Source organism: Amblyomma maculatum, chromosome 6 (genome assembly GCF_055883805.1).
Source record: "Amblyomma maculatum isolate TAMU_Amacu chromosome 6, ASM5588380v1, whole genome shotgun sequence".
Taxonomy (NCBI): Eukaryota; Metazoa; Arthropoda; class Arachnida; order Ixodida; family Ixodidae; genus Amblyomma; species Amblyomma maculatum.
The window spans coordinates 34,470,918-34,490,486 of record NC_139349.1 but is presented as its reverse complement, the minus strand read 5'-3'; the positions used below and the strand labels follow the sequence as shown (position 1 = coordinate 34,490,486).

Sequence of the window (19,569 nt, the reverse complement as noted above, 5' to 3'; positions counted from 1 at the left end):
TCTCACCAAAGGCCGTGCTTGGTGATGATTGCTCGTTTAACGAATCATGTGCGCAGGAGGAGAGTAGAAAATGTGTTTTGGTCAGGCATACACTAGACCACAACCATTTCTTCCAAGACCAGAATTCACTTTTATCAAACGAGTTGGCCTTCCCAAGAACACCACCACAATGCCTCTCTGGCATAGCGCAGACACCTCTCCTGGCCAGTGTGGTTCAGCCAGAAGCTGCTTCATGTCGGCCAGGAACGGTCTGCGGCAACTGAACGCGGCCATCTGCTTTCAGTACAAAACATGTCTGAAGCATGTGATTTGCTTTCGCAGTATCAAAGGTCTATCACTTTTTTTTTTCACAAACTATTTTCTCACCGCATCTTCAGTACTACTGCGAGCAGTCAAAGCAAGGCTAACACCTATGAAACAGCGTTAATATACTTCTCTCTTCGGCACATCGGTAGATGTCACATTGCGGGCTTCCGCATCTACAATGAGCTTTGTATATCATTATCATCTGCTGTTGGCATCTGCATGCTTTCACGTGTGCTTCAATCCCCACAAGCTGGTCGCATTGCGATCAGCTCTTGCCTGTGCTTTGTAGCAACCGTCAACAGCAGGGGTTATCTTAACTGCCTCTTGTACTGCACTAAAATCGTCGAAGTTACAAAGCATGAAGGCGCAGCTTACGGATGATAGAAACCGAATACAAGTCGAAGTCTGTCCCCTTCGCTACGGTTGATACCTGCTCAATACGACATCGTAGGCGCTGACGACGTTGAGGGCACAGTGAACGAGAAGCGCGACTACTCACTTACCCGTAACAATACCTGTTCTTTTTGTTATGATAGAGTGTCGCTTGCGGCTACTGCAGCTTGGCGGTCATAACGCGCGGTCTGTGCGTTCAAAACAGACCCTAATATCGCATCGACCCCACCTGTGTTTAAAACCTAGAGAGGCGCAAACGCCACTGCTCGCATTGGTTTCATTGGACGTTTCACATTCTGAATACTTCTGCCAAAAAAAGGGGTTTCTCCAGTCGTCTGTAAATCTCGACACGTAGTGTGCGCAACGTCCCTGAACACTGTGCATATAACTGTCGCAATTTCACGGCATCACACAAACCTCGAAAAACTAATGTCCCCGCCAGGACGGCGCCCTGTGTATTGAGTAAGCACTTTGTAGCCAGGGCGGGGCGTTTTATGACACGTGGAATCAAAGCCTGGCCAAAGTACGTTAAGGACACGGGTCTGATACGGACTGGACAAATGATGCGTGAGAGTTCGTGAAAGTGTTTTGTGTACCTGTACTCTTTTTTTAATCTTTATGTCACCATTACCTGAAGTAGCCTGTTACGTTGATTATAATTCGTTCCGCTAGCTGATTACAGCAGGTAAGGCTGATCTGATGCAGAATAGAACGCACTGCACGATCGTGCTCCTAGGCGCCAGTCGTCCACTGTGGGAGAATGTGGTAGGAACACGGTCATATTGGCGCGTCATCCTGCTTGACCAAAGTCCTCCTTACCTCTCATAGGGATGGACAGAGCTCCATAAAAGGATATACAAGGAAACCTAAATTCTCCTCTAACTGCATGCGTCCTCCATTATATATGCTCAGCAAGCATGTTTATGAATAAAGCTATGTAAGGTGCAAAGTTGTACTAAAAAAGGAATTTCTTTCTACTTTCAGAAAGAACGAAGTGTCAAGAAGAGGATGTCATAAAGTGCAGCAAGAAAAACAAAGATTGCATTTATAAAAACAAGAAGCCAGTCTGTCAGTGCCCTTATAACACTATTGAACATCACGGCAGTTGTTCTGGTAAGCACTACTGTGGCTATATTCGACCAGCTTCCATTTTCAGTTTCCAATATCAATGCTTTCTTCTGTCGTTCATTGGATGAACAAGGTGCGGGATTCAAGCGCCCATGAGCAGAATTCAGGCCATCGACTCAATAGCAACCACGTCTCAACATTGGCTTTATGACGAAGCCAGTGCTATCTTGTGATTTCAGGGGTTGCCCCTCGCAGCCTGCTGCTGCTGTGCTGCTGACGCCCAGTAAAATGAAATGAAAAATGAAAATTTAAAATGTATGACCGCTGATCCCAGCTTTTTGGTAACATCCATATGTGCGAAGCGTTTACAGCTCGTTCAGCGGAAAAGGCGTTGCCGTTTGGTCACCGTAACCCAGAATTGAGAAAAAAGATGTCTGTAACCGTTCGTCGCGCAGCGTTCAGGTTGTGTCAGACTATTTCTATTTCCACTTAGCATCCATCAGCTGTTGGTCAAGTTGGAGGTTAGTTCGCGATAGAGATTCCAACAAACAACATACTACCCTCAATGGTGTGGCAAGGCTGGCGAAAACGTGGTTGAGTGGCTCACCAATTACCAGCGGGTGAGCAAGTACAATCGCTGGGATGCCACAGTACAGCTGGAAAACGTTGTTTTTTCTTGGACGCCACAGCCCTGGCATGATATGAGAACCATGAAGTGTCTCTAACGAGCTGGGGGAGCTTTGAAGAGGAAGTTCGCAATTGTTTCGGGGATACTGTGGCAAAACATAAATGTGCTGAGCAGACTTTACTTTAGCGAGGACAAATGCCTGGAGAAACATCCACAACTTAAATTTAAGAGGTTTTGATACTCTGCAAAGCGGTGAATCCCAGAACGTCTGAAGAAGACAGAGTTAGCCATATCTTAAAGGGCATCCAGGAGGACGTATACTACTTTTTAATTACAAAAGATAACTTGAATTCTGCCGCAACCGTAATCAAGCACTGTCGTACCTTTAAGCACTGTCGTACCTTTAAGAGTGGGTGTCGATCTCATAGGCCCGTTTCCCCGCTCGTCCAAAGGCAAGCGACGGATCATCGTGTTCGTTGATCATCTCACGCATTACTGTGAAACTGCCACCAACCATGCCGCCACCACCGCTGACGTCTCTTTCTTCTTCACGCTGTCGTCCTCCGTCATCGGCCTCCTCGTGTCATTATTAGTGACCGTGGCCACCAGTTTACGGCAGATGTTGTGGAACTGCTTCTGCGCTATTGTACTTGCCAGTTGCGTCGCTCTACGCCGTACCATCCCCAGACAAATGGGCTCGTTGAACGTACAAACCGGACACTGACAAACAAGCTTGCGGTGTATGTCGACACTCAGAACAGGAACTGGGATGACGTGCTTCCCTTCATTGCATATGCCTATAACACCTCGAAGCACGAAACAACTGCTTAGAGTTCATTTTTCCTTCTCTATGCCCGTCAGCCTCGACGTTCTCTCGACACCATTTTGCCCTTCTCTCTCGACGCCGAACCTTCTGTTTCGGACACCCTCTGCCACCCAGAAGAGGCTCGTCGGCTCACGCAATTACGCACTCTGGCCTCGCATGACCGCTCTAAGCAGCGCTACGATTGTCGGCATAAGGATGCCTCCTACCTTCCCGGCGACGTAGCGTGGCTCTGGACACCTCTCCACAAGCGTGGTTTGTCCCAGAAGCTGTTGTCGCACTACACAGGCCCATTTATTGTGCTCACACGCATCAATGGCTTGAATTACGAGGTGTCTCGCCAATGTTCCTAAGGCCGCCCCTCTCAGAAAGCACAAGTTGTCTAGGTCGCAATAATGAAGCGCTGCCACTCTCGGGACTCTGACTGGCAGCCTAGGGGGCATCGTCTACGAAGGGGGAAATGTCAATCAGCGCAGAGGAGAGAACAAGGCTGGAAAAAAGAGTGAGGAAGAGGAAGCACGCCAAAGTTCCGTGAACGCACCAGCTAAAGTGGAGTCATCTCTGTAAATAAACCTAACAATATATTCTAGTTCACTGTAATGCAGGAGAAAGAGAGAGTTGTTGTCGTTGTGGCGGCAGGAAGAAAGAAATGAAATTGCAGGGGCCTGCTACTGGCTCTGTAGCTGACCACTTTCGCTGCCTCGTGCGGACAGAAGAAAAATAGAAAAGGAAGAAAAAGAAGAGGGAGAGAAAGACGCGCCGCAACAACAGCCATCGTCCACCACCGAAGCAGTGGCGGTGGCAGTGACGGCCTACAACAGAAAAATCGGTGGTGGCAGGCTAGCTACCGCCGCAAGCGGCGGTGACCTACCTGTCCCAGCCTCACCAGGGCCGGGATCAGCCACCGACGCTCAGAAGCGGAGTGCTGCCTACCCTTACGTCGAGGTGTCCACAGCAAAAGTTTGACACATACAGCGCCTTATCTTTTCTGTAAACCAATAATATTATTGCTATTATTATTATTATTAAAAACGGAAGCCGATCGTGGCAGCTTCCATCCGTGTGTTGCGGGACCTCAGTGCACGCAAAAGATCCCTGGGGGGTCGCAATGGTGTCCTAGCCCTCCAATAATTCGCATTTTCCCACTTTCTTCGTTCACTCAAACCTTCCTTTTCCTTATTTCCATTGCAGCACGGTTCGCGTATCCACTGATGAGTATGACAGATATGCACCTTTCCTTTCCTATAAACCAGTTTACATTTCTGTTAACTGTGTGCCAATCTTCTGATGCTGAAATTTTTGGGAATGAAAAGGCTGTGTTCAAAATACCATCGCTTCTACATTTAAGGCATGGGTTAGGCTTCATCCCAGTTTTTGTATTTATGTTTATCTGTAAAAGATTCATTCTGCATATGTGGAGGAAAAAATAAGATGCGCCCGTAGATTGCGCAATGTCAGTGTTGTTGTTGTTGTTGTGGCTGTAGGAAGAAGGAAAAGAAATTGCACTGGCCTGCTACTGGCTCTGTAGCTGAGCCACCTCCGCTGCCTCATGCGGACAGAAGAAAGTAGAGAAGGAAGAGGGAGAGAAAGACGCGCGCCGCAACAGCCGTCGTCCACCACCTAAGCGGTGGCGGGTGCAAGGACGGCCTACAACCGACAAAAATTCGGTGGCTGGCTAGCCCCCGCCGCAAGCGGCGTAGGGCCAGGAAAAGCCACCCCGCCCGATGTCAGTGCCCATCAGTGCACGTTAAATATCCCCAGGCGGTCGAAATTATTCCGCAGCCCTCCACTACACCACATCTTTCCTCTTTCTTCCATTTTCTTCCCTTTCCCTTACGGTGCGATCCAGGTGTCCACAAAAACAAAGTGCAATTTCTTGGGCAAGTTGGTAATCCCTTGAGGATAGACTGCACAGAAAAAGAGAGGACATAAGAAGTACACAAACGAGCGCTGCTCGTTTGTGTAATTCTTATGTCCTCTCTCTTTTTTTTTTGCGCTGTATATCCTCAACGCCTTTCTTCTGCTGCAAACCTATTATTATTTTCATTCTTTAAAATCTTTTGTGCAGAACTACTTTAACGCTAATCTTTCTCATCTTTTTACTCAGAAACCTGCATCTCCACCGTATCTAGTCAATGTTCTTCTCTTTTTGGGAGATGCGTGATCAAAAACCACCAAGAAACTTGTTGCTGCCCGCCACCTTTACGCTGGCATGGCACCAAAAAGAGATGCTACTTAGGTAAGTATTATCCCCTAGGTAGCACCCGCGAGGCTGTATTCTTTTCTCACGGATATGTTAGAAGATTGTTACATACAGTAAATGAGCAAGAAACAAACCATAAGAATAAGAGTCCATGACGACAAACTGATGGTGGCCTTTATCGATCTGTTACTGCATTTCAATGACAAAGGTGCAACTTTCAGTCAACAAGGAGCTGTTATAAGAATGAACAAAAAAGTAAATACAGGTGTCCCCGTCAGCGACCGACTTCGCAAGTTAAGATTTCATGATATTTTGAGTTTGCAGTCATTGTTGTCACGTGATCCCATAATAATTAGCTGCTTTAGAAGCATGTCATTTTTTAACCCGGAAGGAGACGCTACCATAAACCCATCTCCACTTTCCTAAAGTGAACATTTAGAATTTCAATTGAATCGTCACATTGAAGGTGCGAAGAACACAAACCTAACCAGTGATCAGCTTGCGGCGGTTTTCTGAGTAATGCGATTTGTTACGCAGACAAACTGCACAAGTACGTAGTCACTTTCCGGATAAGCAACACGACCGCAAGGACTACTCAGTACACAGTCGACGAGTGCTCCGACAAGCACGACATGGTGGAACAAGCTGTACGTATCATTCGCCTCACAGGTGCCTTCAGTCGCCTCCTCTGTGCTATTTCTTTCTTTAAAACAAGCCACACGAAAACATATGATTGAATAATTATTATGCCAGAAGTCTCTAAATATAGTAATATTGAAAGAGCCCTAGTGCTAACGCAGCTCCGCGCAGTGTCCACTCTATTTTTGTTGAGGAGGCGTGTATGTGCTATGTGGAGCTCCAATACGTCCAACCCTGCGGCGCATCGAAGATCGCGGAAGACGAGGTAAGGGGCATCACATCCAGGCCACTCTTTGACAGTTTGCCTCGTTACTCGCCCGCCTCGGACGCAGTGGCGCACAGCGTAGCGTGGACAGTTACCTGCGTGCTCCTACTAAAGGTGGACGACCCTTCACTAGTTTTTTAATCGCACCACTGCATACAATTACTAGAATCGGAACAAATTGGAAGTGCGAATGAGGATATGATGTTACAGTACCCCTGTTGGAGTGCCTCTAGGCCATGCGGTGATGTAAAGCTCTTCTCGCAAACATTGCCCTCACAAACGAAGCAATTGTGGGCAATACATTTGCACCAGGAACTCATCGTGCATTGGAAATACGGACTAGGACTAGGCTAAGGGCTTCAGGAAGGCCACTACATCCAGATTTATATTTTGAATGCTGGGTGACCGCAGCCAGGGCCTCGGGGTATCTCACCTGGCTCGGCTTCGGGAGGTTGTTAGTTCGACACACACTGCCAGCTGGATACCGTCTTATTTTACAAAATATGCATGCCAGCTCCAGGCTATCGTGCTCAGAATTCCAGGATGCATGGTTTGGGACAAGAGCTTGCGTCTTGAAATCCCGCCATCATGGACTTTGAACTGTCAGTCTGTAAAAAAAAATAGGTCATAGTTGGCTTTACCCCAAAAATAGAGTTAGCTCCCACGCGGATAAGCTTTTCAGCGAGTAGTAATTTATTTCAAGGCCCTTCTTTCGAAGCATTTCAGTTCAGAACAACCGAAAACCCGGGCGGAGGAAATCTTGAACCGATTAGAAACTCGGTGGGTACCTGGTGGCACAGAGGGTGGAAACCAGTACCTCCCTAATGCGAGGCACCTTCTCCTACCACGAGGTCACCACTTCGGCGAAAGGAAAACGGACTGACCCAAACAGGACGCATTCACCCAGCTGTGTTTCAATTATTTTGCAGTATTACTCACTAGAGACAATAGGCGGGAGGTAAGCCAATGACTCAGCTGAGGCAAATCTTTACTGAAGTGCACTTCAACTTTTTGATTGACTCAGCTTTCTTTTAGCTGCACGACCGCAGCCGCGAATATGCTAGCCAGTTCAAGTCATAGTTGTTTGGCCTTTGCAACAAGGGAAATGCGAGCCAGTCAAATATTACATTTTTGTTGAAAGAGTTCTGTGTACAAGACCCTGTTTTACGTGTTTAATACAGCATATGCAGTCACTACTACCTACTCATGCATTGTCTTCACCTACATTAAGGGTGTGATCCTGTCTTGACACTGATTACTTTCCTATTTTTACATCTAATTCCAGAGTGTGACAAACCACAACCCTTGCAGGTGACATTTATGTCGTATACAGTACCGAGTCGCTCATTCTTTCTTCCTAATTATGTCACCTAGTTCGCGAGGGCTTTTTCGAGGTTGTTTTCTTAGTGAACCTTACTACAATAGGTAAAGTAAGTGTATATGCTTGGCTTTTCCGTTTATCTACCGAAATATCAGAAAGCATCAAAGAATTTCTTGGCCTGGTTTTATAGTCGTTATAGCTTCACACTTCAACACGAACTCCTTCATATAGATGTGAAGTTAATGCCTTAAAAATCACCTGTGTCGTGAACCTCAGCCTTAAATGAGTTTTAATCTAGTGGCCGGATATTAAAGCAAAATGGCCATCTTCGAGCTCCCGCTTGGTACTTACCAATCTAAGCGTTACAGAAATTAACACAGCTATAAAATTGTGTTTCGGCTCGTTTTACTACGCCGTCACACAGTAAAGAGATGAGTATTGCATAGCAAAGGCCCATCGGCATTGCTTTCTCTCTCCTGCTTTTGTATTTTCAGATTAAGACGGCATATGGAGCCCCACTCAAAAGTATACGGGTTCTCAAGTGCTCGTGAGTAAAATTTTGAATTAGGGTCATTTGCATAGAATTGAAACATGTTCTACAGCTGCAAAGTATTGGCACTTTCCATCATGTTTTCCTAAATCCCTAAGTTAATAGATATGCCCTCGGGATCGTCATGAAACTAATTATTAAATGAGAGTTATCCTTGATCCTTTTGTTTTTACGACGGGAGCATTAAACAGTCTCTGCCATAAACCGGTAGAGTTGTATCCAAAAATTCCTACGTTCATGTATATTGAAAAGAAAGTTTTATCAAGATGTGAAAAGGAGGGGGACATGCACCGAATTTCCTGATTGGTCAATAGACGGATGAGTCAGCAAGGCCAAGTTGTCCTAAAGCAACCGTTCAGAAGGCACAACAAATTTGGAAGACACTGAGGACCCTCAAATGCAACAAGGATGGACCAACTGCCGCAATGTGCAATCCGACCCATTAATTTATGTTAAGCGCTAACGATGGTTGTCAAAGCACTAAGATGAAAGAAACCAATTGTAGTGATTAACCGAAAAAATTCTGCTGTTTCCTGATTGCAGCGGTTAGGGGGCTGTATTAAAGGGGATCAGTGCGAAGAATAGCGCTGCTACTACCTCTATCCCCCTCAAAATCTGGCAGGACTGGTCCACTTTCCATCCAGATTATGATAATCTGACCCACTAAAGTATCTTAATGCCTCCTTTAATTCATCCTCATTCCTTCAGACCGATTATGCTAATGTGTTAAGCTGGATTAGTAGGAGACTAGTCGGTCACATTACTAAATATGGTATAATAATTCCTTGGGAGAGGTAATAGTAATTCTAGAAGAGCGATGTCGTATGCATAGCATAAAATAAATGTGAAGGTGAATTCAACTGGAAATTTTGCGAGATAAAGTGGCGCAATGTGGAAATGAAGGTGAAATCCTGATCCAACTGATTCTTTGTCTGAAGCAACGATATATAAGCGGCCGCTAAGCGCGAAGCATTAGCATTAGAAGCAGGAGCACACAGAGCGAGAAGCCGGATTTCGGTGTTCGCCACATCTGAAAAGCCGTGCAAAGACGCAGAAACAAAGCTGAACAGAAGACCTTGTTTGATCGCATGAATGACATCGGTAACACGATTCAGATTGTTACGGCTCCGAAGAAATCCGAAGCATCTTTCCAAGCCGAGTCAAAAGGGGGTGGAGTTAGACGCCCAGCTTTATCAGGTTTATGTTCACCATTCTGATTGAGACATAACCTGAATACTGGTCAAAAACAACAACCGTATTTTGGGTATTCTGAATAACAGCAAGGTCGATTTCGGACCGGTACATTCAGTCAGGGAGTATAGCGCACGTAGACAACGGAGCACTACTCCATGCATTGAAATGACAACTAGCGATTACAATCTGAAATCTGGTTTCCACTATAAACTGCTTGTAATCCGCTGCACCATGATTACAAGCCTTAACAGAGAACCGTCTACAACTAGAGAATATAAATCGATATTATTAGTAAAATCTAAATGTTCGGGTGAAAGGGAAACTTAGCGATGTCATACAGTGACCGGGAGCACAACGATAGTCAATGTACCGCGAAAACGAGTAACTCTCGAAGGCTGTCCTTCCGGAACGGTAGGCACGCTTTCACTTTAAGAACGCAGTTGCTGGTTCTTGCAAACATTCGAGATTCATGGAGACGATATTTATTGCTATCCAATTCAATTTCCTTTCTCGCACGCTGAAAAACATGGGGCAGTCGATCCTCTAAAGTATGTCAAGCCACTGCGCGGCTTGTTTCTGTCAAACGATTCACACTGATGGCCCCTATGTGACAATATTCTTGATGTCTAAAGAGCGCAATGATGCATCATCAAAGAACAAAACAGACCCAGCATGGTGTTGACATAAAAACCACTTGATCTGCACCGCCCCTCGTGCATATGCCATCACCTTACCAACAAAAAGAACAAACAAGCAAACCAATACCCCAAACTAGCTTCATGAAATATATATTCTCACTGACGACAGAATTACCATGAGAGAAATTTAAAAAAAAAAAAACATAGTCTAAATTTGAAAAATTGGTAGATTGAGTTCTAATGCAAAGCTTGCGAAACGTATGTGCGTGATATGGGCCGTTTCGATAACCTTTCTGACGACCATCACTATAATGTTTGAAACTTTTGCATAATAAAATTGAGGATCAAACGCGCTGGAAACGACATTGGGTTTAACAATGAAATGAGAAAATTTCCTTTTTTGGAACAAGAGTGGACGAAAGCACTTAGATTTCCATCCACGCTTTCCTATTCCCAAAAAAAACGACGCAAAGAAGAGCCATCTAATCAGTTGAAAGCAAGTCACACTAAATGGTGGGAGATTAGAACCAGCCCAGCATGATAACAAATAAAGTAATTTGCGATGAGTGTAAATAAACTGCTTTAGTTTGAACAAAGCGCTGAAGAAATCAGTACGTTAACGCATTAGCTTCAATTAAATCCCACTGGTCTCAAATAACTATTTTCCTGTTTCGCCTCTACTACAATACTGTCGACGACGCTGTATTCGTTCCGGCAGTCCTGCTAGATAAAGCCGAGCGCCGCGATCACCTAGCCAATTCGGGACTCTTCCACAATAATCCGTGATTAACTAACAAGGATCCCCTAAAACTGTGCCATAATTTTTTCCAGAATATCTCGAACGTTTCGTATAATAATTTTATAAACTACCCAGAACGCCATAATTGTCGTATTTGCTTACAGGGAGGAGTACAAAGTTGAAATGAACTTCAAGAGCGAGCCGCCCAGCGTGTTAGTGGACAAGATACGTTCTTGCGAGCATCCCGAAGGGGATGATGTCTGTTTCTTCCCGCCAAGCTTGTATATCGTGAAAGAAAGCGTCTCAGGTGAGTCTACGGATAAATCTGGAGGTTATTCACACCCGGCAGCATGGAAACGTTCAGGCGTAATCTACATGTCAGCCACATTTATTCATTGGCCGGACTCAACAAATGCCGCAACATTCCTTCGGCTTACCCTTAATTCCCCAAATTTCTTCCGGCTTTGTATAGAGGTGGTGGAAGAGGACCTCTGCGAGACATACCTTAACCAAAACCTGCATTTCTTGGGTGGCCTCTACAAGTGTAAAAAGGTAAACAATGGACGCTATGCCCTCCAGTGCTCAGATGCGTACAGGACGGTGGCCTCGTTCACCCAAGGCATGCTAGATATCGACATATGCACAGGTAAGAAGTGCAAGCGTTTTTAACTCATTTCTGGCAATCTACGCAAGTGTATCGTTTGGACGCATAGGTATAGTTACAACCGCTGCTTACGGCATCCACACTGCACCTCGCTTCGAGCAACTGAGCATTGGCAATCTTCATGACATTTATAAAACAATGCTCCTTAAGTTTAATGCTAACGGATTTAAACACAATAAAAATATTTTAGGTGGAATAGCAAATCTCACTCCTTAACGAGAAGCACAGAATATCCGCAGTACTGAACTGTGGGAAATGCCTCGAGCACGAACTATGGTTACCAGATGCCACGTAATATGCTCCCATCGCTTGAAAACAATCGAATTGTTTTATAGCCGCAATACTGTCTTTGCAAATATTTCGTACCCACAATATGCCATTTTCTGCATTGCACCGTATACACTGCATATTTTTTTGAACACTTTGTTTATCCCGTAAATTTCCTATACTATGTCTTGATTTTGTACTAGGCCCTTCTATATCTAATGAATTGTGTTTGTATCCTAGTTTGTTGCCAATGCCATGTTTAGGAGCCGTGAACCCCATCAAGCCCAGTTAGAAGCTTTTTTCTCACACTCCTCAGCATCTGTAATGTTGATGTTGGAGTAAAAATGGTATGATGTAATGTGATCTAGGATATGATATGATAGTGTCCAGGATGTAATCATTGCCGATGGGCAACCAATGTAGTGCTGTGCTTTCAGAACTCAGTGCGCCAATTACCTTAATAGCACCTTTGAGAGTATACGTACAAAAATGAGAGACAAAAAATCTCCTCATAAGGGGGCTCAACAGCTTCATGTAGTCGCCTGTAAATAAATACATACCCCTCACCATACAGTCGTATGACACCACTTTACATGAAAGACCGCGTGGTGTACATATCGACACTGGCCCATTTATTCGCAGCCCTACAAGCGATGCTTGCGTGGCCTAGCCGGTAGCGTGTCCAGATTGACCCAAGAAATTCGTATGGTCAGGTTAGACTTCTAGCCTAAAATTCTTATCATTTTTCTTCAGGCAAAATACAGCGATTCATCATTTGGACAAATGCGGCGATATTTAATTCGCCTTTCATTTATTGTTACGCATTTCATTTGTTGCACGCGTGACTTAACGTTTCAGTTGAATTTTGTGCGATGTTTGAAATTCCCGCGTTAGGTCATGTGGTTCTGAGGTCATGGCTCTATCAAACAATGAGGGGTTTCGCAAAAGGACGCCGAGTGCCGGCGAGACAACGTCGGAATTTCCCCTGAAAGGCAACTCTAAAGCTATTGATTTAAAGTCAATTTTACCTACCGTTTACCGCGAGATAGTTGGCTCTACACGCTGATTCTAAGAGCAAGGTCAGTATGTAATAAGGATAGACAATTGGATAAGTCGGTATTGGTTCATACTGGAAAGGCACAGCGCAAAAAGACACAAGACGGAAAGAAAGAAGACAGTGAGATGTGCGCTCACGCTTAATAAAAGCGCAGGTCCGTACGTCTTCTTCCTTTCGTCGTGTGTCTTTTTGCGCTGTAGCTTTTCAGTATATAAAACAGACAATGACGAGCAGCGCGGGAGTACCAAACAGTGTTATTTCCTTCAAAAGTCTTTATTTTGGAATCTAAATTCGTTCGTCGATTCGAGTTCCGTGATACACCCGCCTCTAATCTGCGCATACAGCATGTATGGCCAAAGCGAGTGGAAGCTGCCCATTTACGTAGGGTGCTGATCTTTCGACCACAGAACGACACGTGAAGACTCACAGCATCAGCTGTACTCTGTGGCCATGCGTGGTGTGTGTCAGATTTCCTAGAGATACAATCGATGTCGCGAATTTCCCAAAACACCGGAAATGATTAGTCATACTGCAACATTATTTTAGCCTTCGTTAATTTTTTTTTTTATAAGCACACTGCTGTTGCTCAGTTCTTGCTCAATTGTCAATATTTATTCGGGTATGGCTTTAAACACAAAATGCACATGAAATAAGGTAATTGAGATCACTTTGCAGAGTAGAAACACATTATTTTGAGCACAGCACATTGTTTACATTAGTGCATTTTGATTTACTCTGCAGCGCCAGATACTTTATTATATTTTCATATGCTGTCAATCGCTAGCGTACGCTAAATTTGGACCATTTAATAGGCCAGTTGGCTTTGGTGACTATGCCGCAGGATATCTGTGATGGTTAATAAAAGTTGCCCCTTTTCTCTTTATGCGTACTACAAGAATACAAGCGCCGCCAGGAGCAGTTAGCATAACGTTCGGTGACCACAGTAAGATACTATCTGCCGCAAATTGGCCACGACAACAAAGTTTGCTTATAGTGCATGCTTTCATTCTCTTCAGAGGAACGGTGTGAAGTGTATTGCACGGGACCCGAGCGTCTGTGTTCTGATGGCAAGTGCGTGTGCCACCACAACTACTTCGCTGACGCCGAGGGAAATTGTGTTCGTAAGTAACTCTGTCCTTTTTGCAACCACGTGACGGAGTAAATTTGGAAGTGGTTTTGGAAACGTGAGCAGAGAAACGAACTCTCGGTCAAAGTTGCGACAACGGACAGCAGGAGCTATTTATCAAACCCAGCTCTTAGAAAATAAAAGAATTCTACAATTTAAGATACTCGTAGTACGTGTATGTATTTTTTTTTTTCATCTTTAATAGAGATGCGTCAAAGCGGAAAAGGCGCAAAACCACCGATCTGAACATATCGCAAATATTGCTACTAAATAATCTCTATAAGACAGTTGTGAAACAGCTCACGCTTATAGTTTTCTGTAATCAGAAGGCCAAAACCGTAGTCACGAACGCATGACCTCAAACCACGCTTAATGGGTACTTCGTGTCTTCATTATGGTGCTAATGAGCACACCACATGATAAAGCTTGTGTAAAACTTTTTATCCCCCTTTATTAACATTATTTTAAATTTATTTAAAATATATCCTTACGCATGAACATTTTTAATGCCACAGAAATTGCGTTTACGTGAGACTTAGCAGGGTAGAACTGTTGGCCAGTTGGTGAGACATAAGGAAAATAAAACCGCAGCAGGCACAGGACCCTGCTGCACCCTCCGTCCTGTGCCTGCTGCGGTTTTATTTTCCTTATGTTTACGTGAGACACACCGTAATTAGACAAAAATGCAGTTCATAAGGACTAATTCTTTTTGTCATCACAACATAAATATTTCAATGCTCGCGCAACATTTTTACTACATTTTCTTAAATATAGCTCAAAAAAGGGAGCAGACACGTGCGTTTGAAATAACAGATAATCAAGCCCTATAAATTGTACCCATCGTGTATTGTATTTAGTTTCATGATATTTAATACAGCAGCGAAAGAAAAACCAATGAAATCCTCCCTCAAAGCCGCTTTGAATGACTGCTCATCACGCTGTGTCACGTAGGCCTCCTTGAAATTTAAGTTGGTTATGCCATCATCGCCTGATTCTGATTAGCCATTAGTGCAAGAAGATTGTTTCGCTTCGGATCGTGATAACAAATTAAGCGTATACAGCTTCTAGCACCTAACGGAAGCCGTATCGCTAAACTTATGTCAGTATATCCTTGTCTTCAGCGCAATGCTCCAGGAAGCCGTGCAAGAATGGCGGCACCTGCGAAACAGGAGTGAAGTCATCTTTTTACTGCAGGTAAATTTTTTTTTTTATAGTGAACATTTAGTGTATATAGGCTTAATATCAAAACATTCGGTTCATAATACTGCACGTCTCAAGTTAAAAAAAAAAGTCAAGTAAAACAAGGTAGTCATAGTAGAAAAGAAAGTCGCAGCATTACATGTTGAATCATACAATAGTTGTGGCCACTTGGAGTGGGGGGAAGTGGAATGTTGAATGCTTAACCAATCCTTGTTGGGCTGTGTAGGTTATTATTGATGTCTAAGTTTAATCTCGATTTTTAACAGAACCCGCCTTCATCTTTGTCCGTTTATCGGGCCGCCAGGCTACGGAATCATGCTTGTACTGAAAAGTATACTTCAGCGCCATTTTTCTCTTCATGCACTCTGAACATCAACAGCCCCTGCCTGCCAGAAACGCGGCTATTCTCTTTAGAGCTCATTATCGTCCCCGGTGAGCGCAACCGATCGCAAAATGTTTTGGTTTTCCCGTCAACGAGCGTGATCGCCACCATACCCCGCTTCTTATGACCTTTCTGCCCCTTGAAGATATCAGCTGTACACTTTCGGCCGGCGCTCCCTCAGTAACTCTCTCTCGGCTGCTTCCAGGCTATAACCTCTGATAAAAGAGACGCAGCCCCGGGTACACTGTTGTTGTGGCTGTAGGAAGAAGGCAAAGAAAGTTTATGGGTCTGCTGCTGGCTTTGTAGCTGAGCCACCTCCGCTGCCTCGTGCAAATAGAAGAGAAAATAGAGAAGAAAATAAAGAGGGAAAGAAAGACGCGCGCCGCAACAACAGCCGTCGTCCACCACCGAAGCGGTGGCGGGTGCAATGACGGCCTACAACACATAAAAATTTGGTGGAAGGTCAGCCCCCGCAGCAAGCGGCGGTGACCTATCTGCCCCAGCCCCATCACTTCTAATGGAAGACGACACCACCTGTTAGGGTGCCTCGATGCACGCGCACAGGTGCCCACAGCAACAAGTGTGAAGGGTACTCCCCAGTTCGGGCTGGGACAGGTGGGTCACCGCCACTGCGGCGGGGGCCAGCCTGCCACAAAATTTTTATCTGTTGTAGGCCGCCATTGCACCCGCCACCGTTTCGGTGGTGGACGATGGCTGTTGTTGCGGCGCGCGTCTTTCTCTCCCTCTTCCTTTTCTTCCGTCTCTATTTTGTCTTCTGTCTGCACGAGGCAGCGAAGGTGGCTCAGCTACAGAGCCAGTAGCAGGCCCGTGCATTTTCTTTTCCTTCTTCCTACAGCCACAACAACAACTCCACCGCCGTAAGACGCCCGACTACTGTGCCGGAGTTCCCGGGTTCGAACCCGACCGCGGCGGCTGCGTTTCGATGGAGGTGAAACGAAGAGGCGTCGTGTGCTGTGTGATGTCAGCGCACGTTGAAGATCCCCAGGTGGTCGAAATTACTCCGTAGCCCTCCACTACGGCTCCTCTTCCTCTCTTTCCACTTTCATTCCCACCTTCCTCCCTTCCCTTACGGCGCGGTTTGGGTGTCCACAGAGCAAGTGTGACAGTTACTGCGCCTTTCCCTTCCTGTGAACAAATTTAATTTAATTTAATTTAATTAACTCCGCCGTATTTTGGTCCACCTTTCTCATAGCGCTTCAAGAGCGTTCCTGTTATCTGCAATCCCAATCTTCAACGCGCACCAAGGAACACCACGCGCACTATCTAAACGCACACTTCTCGGAGAAAGTGTGAGATACTGCGCCTTTCCTCCAGAAGTCCGATCTTGTCTAGCATTCCTGTCATCTGCAATCCCAAACTTGAACGAACGCTACGCTGAAGAGCCGACTTTGTAGCCCAGCTCGAGCGCTGGTATGACTTCAGTAGTCACGTTGTGTAAAGTGTAACTACCAGACCACGCTACGCTGAAGGCTCGAAACCTGGCGTAGTATTGCTATAGTGCTCTAGAATATTTCACCGCTGATACCATTTGAGCAGTTTGCTCAAGCGGGCCTCAGTGTTTGCCATCCACGAATAATAATAATAATAATTGGTTGGTTGGTTTGTGGGGTTTAACGTCCCAAAGCAACTCAGGCTATGAGAGACGCCGTAGTGGAGGACTCCGGTAATTTCAACCACCTGGGGTTCTTTAACGTGCACTGACATCGCACAGCACACGGACGCCTCTTCGTTTCTCCTCCATCGAAACGCAGCCGCCGAGGTCGGGCTGATTTATTTATAGGAAGGGAATGGCGTGGTAACTGTCTCACTTGTTTTCTGTGGACACCGCAACCGCGCCGTAAGGGAAGGGAGGAAGGTGAGAGGGAAAGTAGAAAACCTAGATCAGGATCTCGAATTCGAACCCGCGTATTCTTTTAAAGACATTGTTCTTTACTATCAATCTTGTCATAGCCTTTACCCTCGCCCGAGTAAAGGTCTATCTAAGACGGAGGAGCGTGTTTTTACTATCAATCTTGTCATAGCCTTTACCCTCGCCCGAGTAAAGGTCTATCTAAGACGGAGGAGCGGCTTCTACTCCGTCTGTATACCAATACTCTGCTGTGCCCGGCAGCACTAAAACATTTTAATCCCTCCTTCACGGGCAGTTGTCCGCACTGTGCGGAGAAGTCTTCGGACATCTACCACATGGTGTGGGCCTGCCCATCCAACCCAGCTATTCCTGCTCACCCCAACCCCACTCGGGAGGACTGGGAGGCAACCCTGCTCGGCTGCTATGACCTGCAGACCCAAAGGGCCTTGGTCGAACGCGCCCGGGCAGCGGCCGACGCCACTGGGGTCCCGTACTAGGGACCCCACCCAGTATCTGTAAGGGCTGATAGTCAAAGATCCGGCCCATGCGTACATCCACCCCTTTTAAATGAATAAACGTTTTTCACCACCACCACCACCATCGAAACGCAGCCGCCGGCGGTCGGGTTCGAACCAGAGTACTCCAGCACAGCAATTGGGCGTCTTAAACACTGCTCTACTGTTTCGAGGCAGTAGGGAGATGCAAGTAGCGAAGATCATGTACACAAATGAGGGATCTGTATGAGGAGAAGGCGGAGGGAACAATTAACACCGTAGCATCATATACCCTTAAAGGGCCCCTGAAAGTCGCGCGCTGTGTGTCCTCTGATTTTAAAGTTATTCCTTTCGTATCGAAGCATGATTTACGTTAATGTACTTACATTTTGTTTTATCTCAAGCCGGCGAGTTATTATCGAATAATGTCTTCACCTCTTAAATATCTAGTGGAATATCCCGCAAAAGAGTTAAATTCCTGCATAATATACACAACAGGAATAGGCTATTCTGATACGGAAGCTGCGTTTCACCAAACTATTTTACTTCACCCTATTGATCGCGTGGTAATTGATATAAAGTCCTGGCTTTCTTTTATAACTGCAATACCCATGCGGCGTTAGTTCTAGCACTGACAAAAACTGCAGCAAAATACTTCTAAAAGTTTTGGCGAGCCAGTTTTCAACTTTATTTTAATACTTTTTTGTGAGTACCCGATTAGGGAACTCCTCGTTGCACCTTCCAGCACGGTTAAGGAGCAAATTTATTGTTAACAACCTCATAAGTTATCGTCCATTTGTAGTTTAAAAGACTGTTCACATATATATGCTCCGCTGTTATATTACGCAAGAAAGCAGGACACTTTAGAAACTCCAAATAAGACATATTGATAAGCGAAAGAAGAAGTGAAAAAAATATGAATTTGTTGCTGTATAAGGTAGCAATATAAAACAACAGGAGTAAGTTAGTAGAACAACAAACATGCGTAGCAAAACGCGTTATCACTGTCCTATTGAGGAAGGTGCTTGATTCTTTCTGTACGTTACAGTTGTCCGCCTTTCTTCACTGGACCAACATGCGAAATACCGTTTCAAGAGTACTCAGGTAAGTGCAGTAACCACATCTACTAGACCAGCCTCTCCTCTTTAAAGATCTGCCTCTTGATTTTGGCAAATTTTCACTGCGATGAAACCACATTCAGTGCCTAACAATGTCACACCCTGATTTCCATTAACTTAATACAAGCGCCCGGTGCCCTACCGAGAACTACCACTTCAAAGCCAGTCCAAGTGAAACTGTGAAGGCAAAACAACAAGCAGGGAACGCAGAGGTTAACCAGACCTCAGATTCGAATTGCTAGCTTCAGCCTGGGTTTCTTACCACACTAGTCATCCACCTACAGAAGGCTTAGATCGCTCCGCTAATAGACTGACCGCACATATGACCCCCAAGAACAATTAAAAGAAACACCATGAAACAACGTGCAAAAGAAAAATCCTGTCTATCAGAAAACTCGCTATCCAATGGCCCCTACTTGGTAGTACAGATGGCAGGCACAACAGGCTTGACGTCACCTTAGCTAACGAACTATGGTGCTGCCGTACGGTGCTCCCGTTCCGTGTCCTGGCCTCGCCGCCCCCTGTCGTTTCTCGGGTCTCTCTGCACATTGCCCTCGCGCATCATTCTAAACCAACAAAAGACAATGGAAAGGGATAGTATTCGAAGTCGGTGCTGTTGTGACG

At 45.3% G+C, this 19,569-nt stretch overlaps 1 protein-coding gene across 1 annotated transcript in view; it reads left to right on the top strand.

The window, feature by feature from the left end:
- Positions 1-19,569, top strand: part of LOC146185476 (uncharacterized) — a 63,905-nt gene that overhangs the window by 33,801 nt on the left and 10,535 nt on the right. Inside the window, exons 21-29 of the mRNA XM_084606433.1 lie at positions 1,684-1,812; positions 5,326-5,457; positions 5,959-6,068; positions 8,141-8,193; positions 10,932-11,074; positions 11,240-11,413; positions 13,772-13,876; positions 15,003-15,075; positions 18,876-18,931. Of these exons, the coding sequence (XP_084462559.1) occupies positions 1,684-1,812; positions 5,326-5,457; positions 5,959-6,068; positions 8,141-8,193; positions 10,932-11,074; positions 11,240-11,413; positions 13,772-13,876; positions 15,003-15,075; positions 18,876-18,931 (975 nt within the window). The remainder of the gene's footprint in view (positions 1-1,683; positions 1,813-5,325; positions 5,458-5,958; positions 6,069-8,140; positions 8,194-10,931; positions 11,075-11,239; positions 11,414-13,771; positions 13,877-15,002; positions 15,076-18,875; positions 18,932-19,569) is intronic.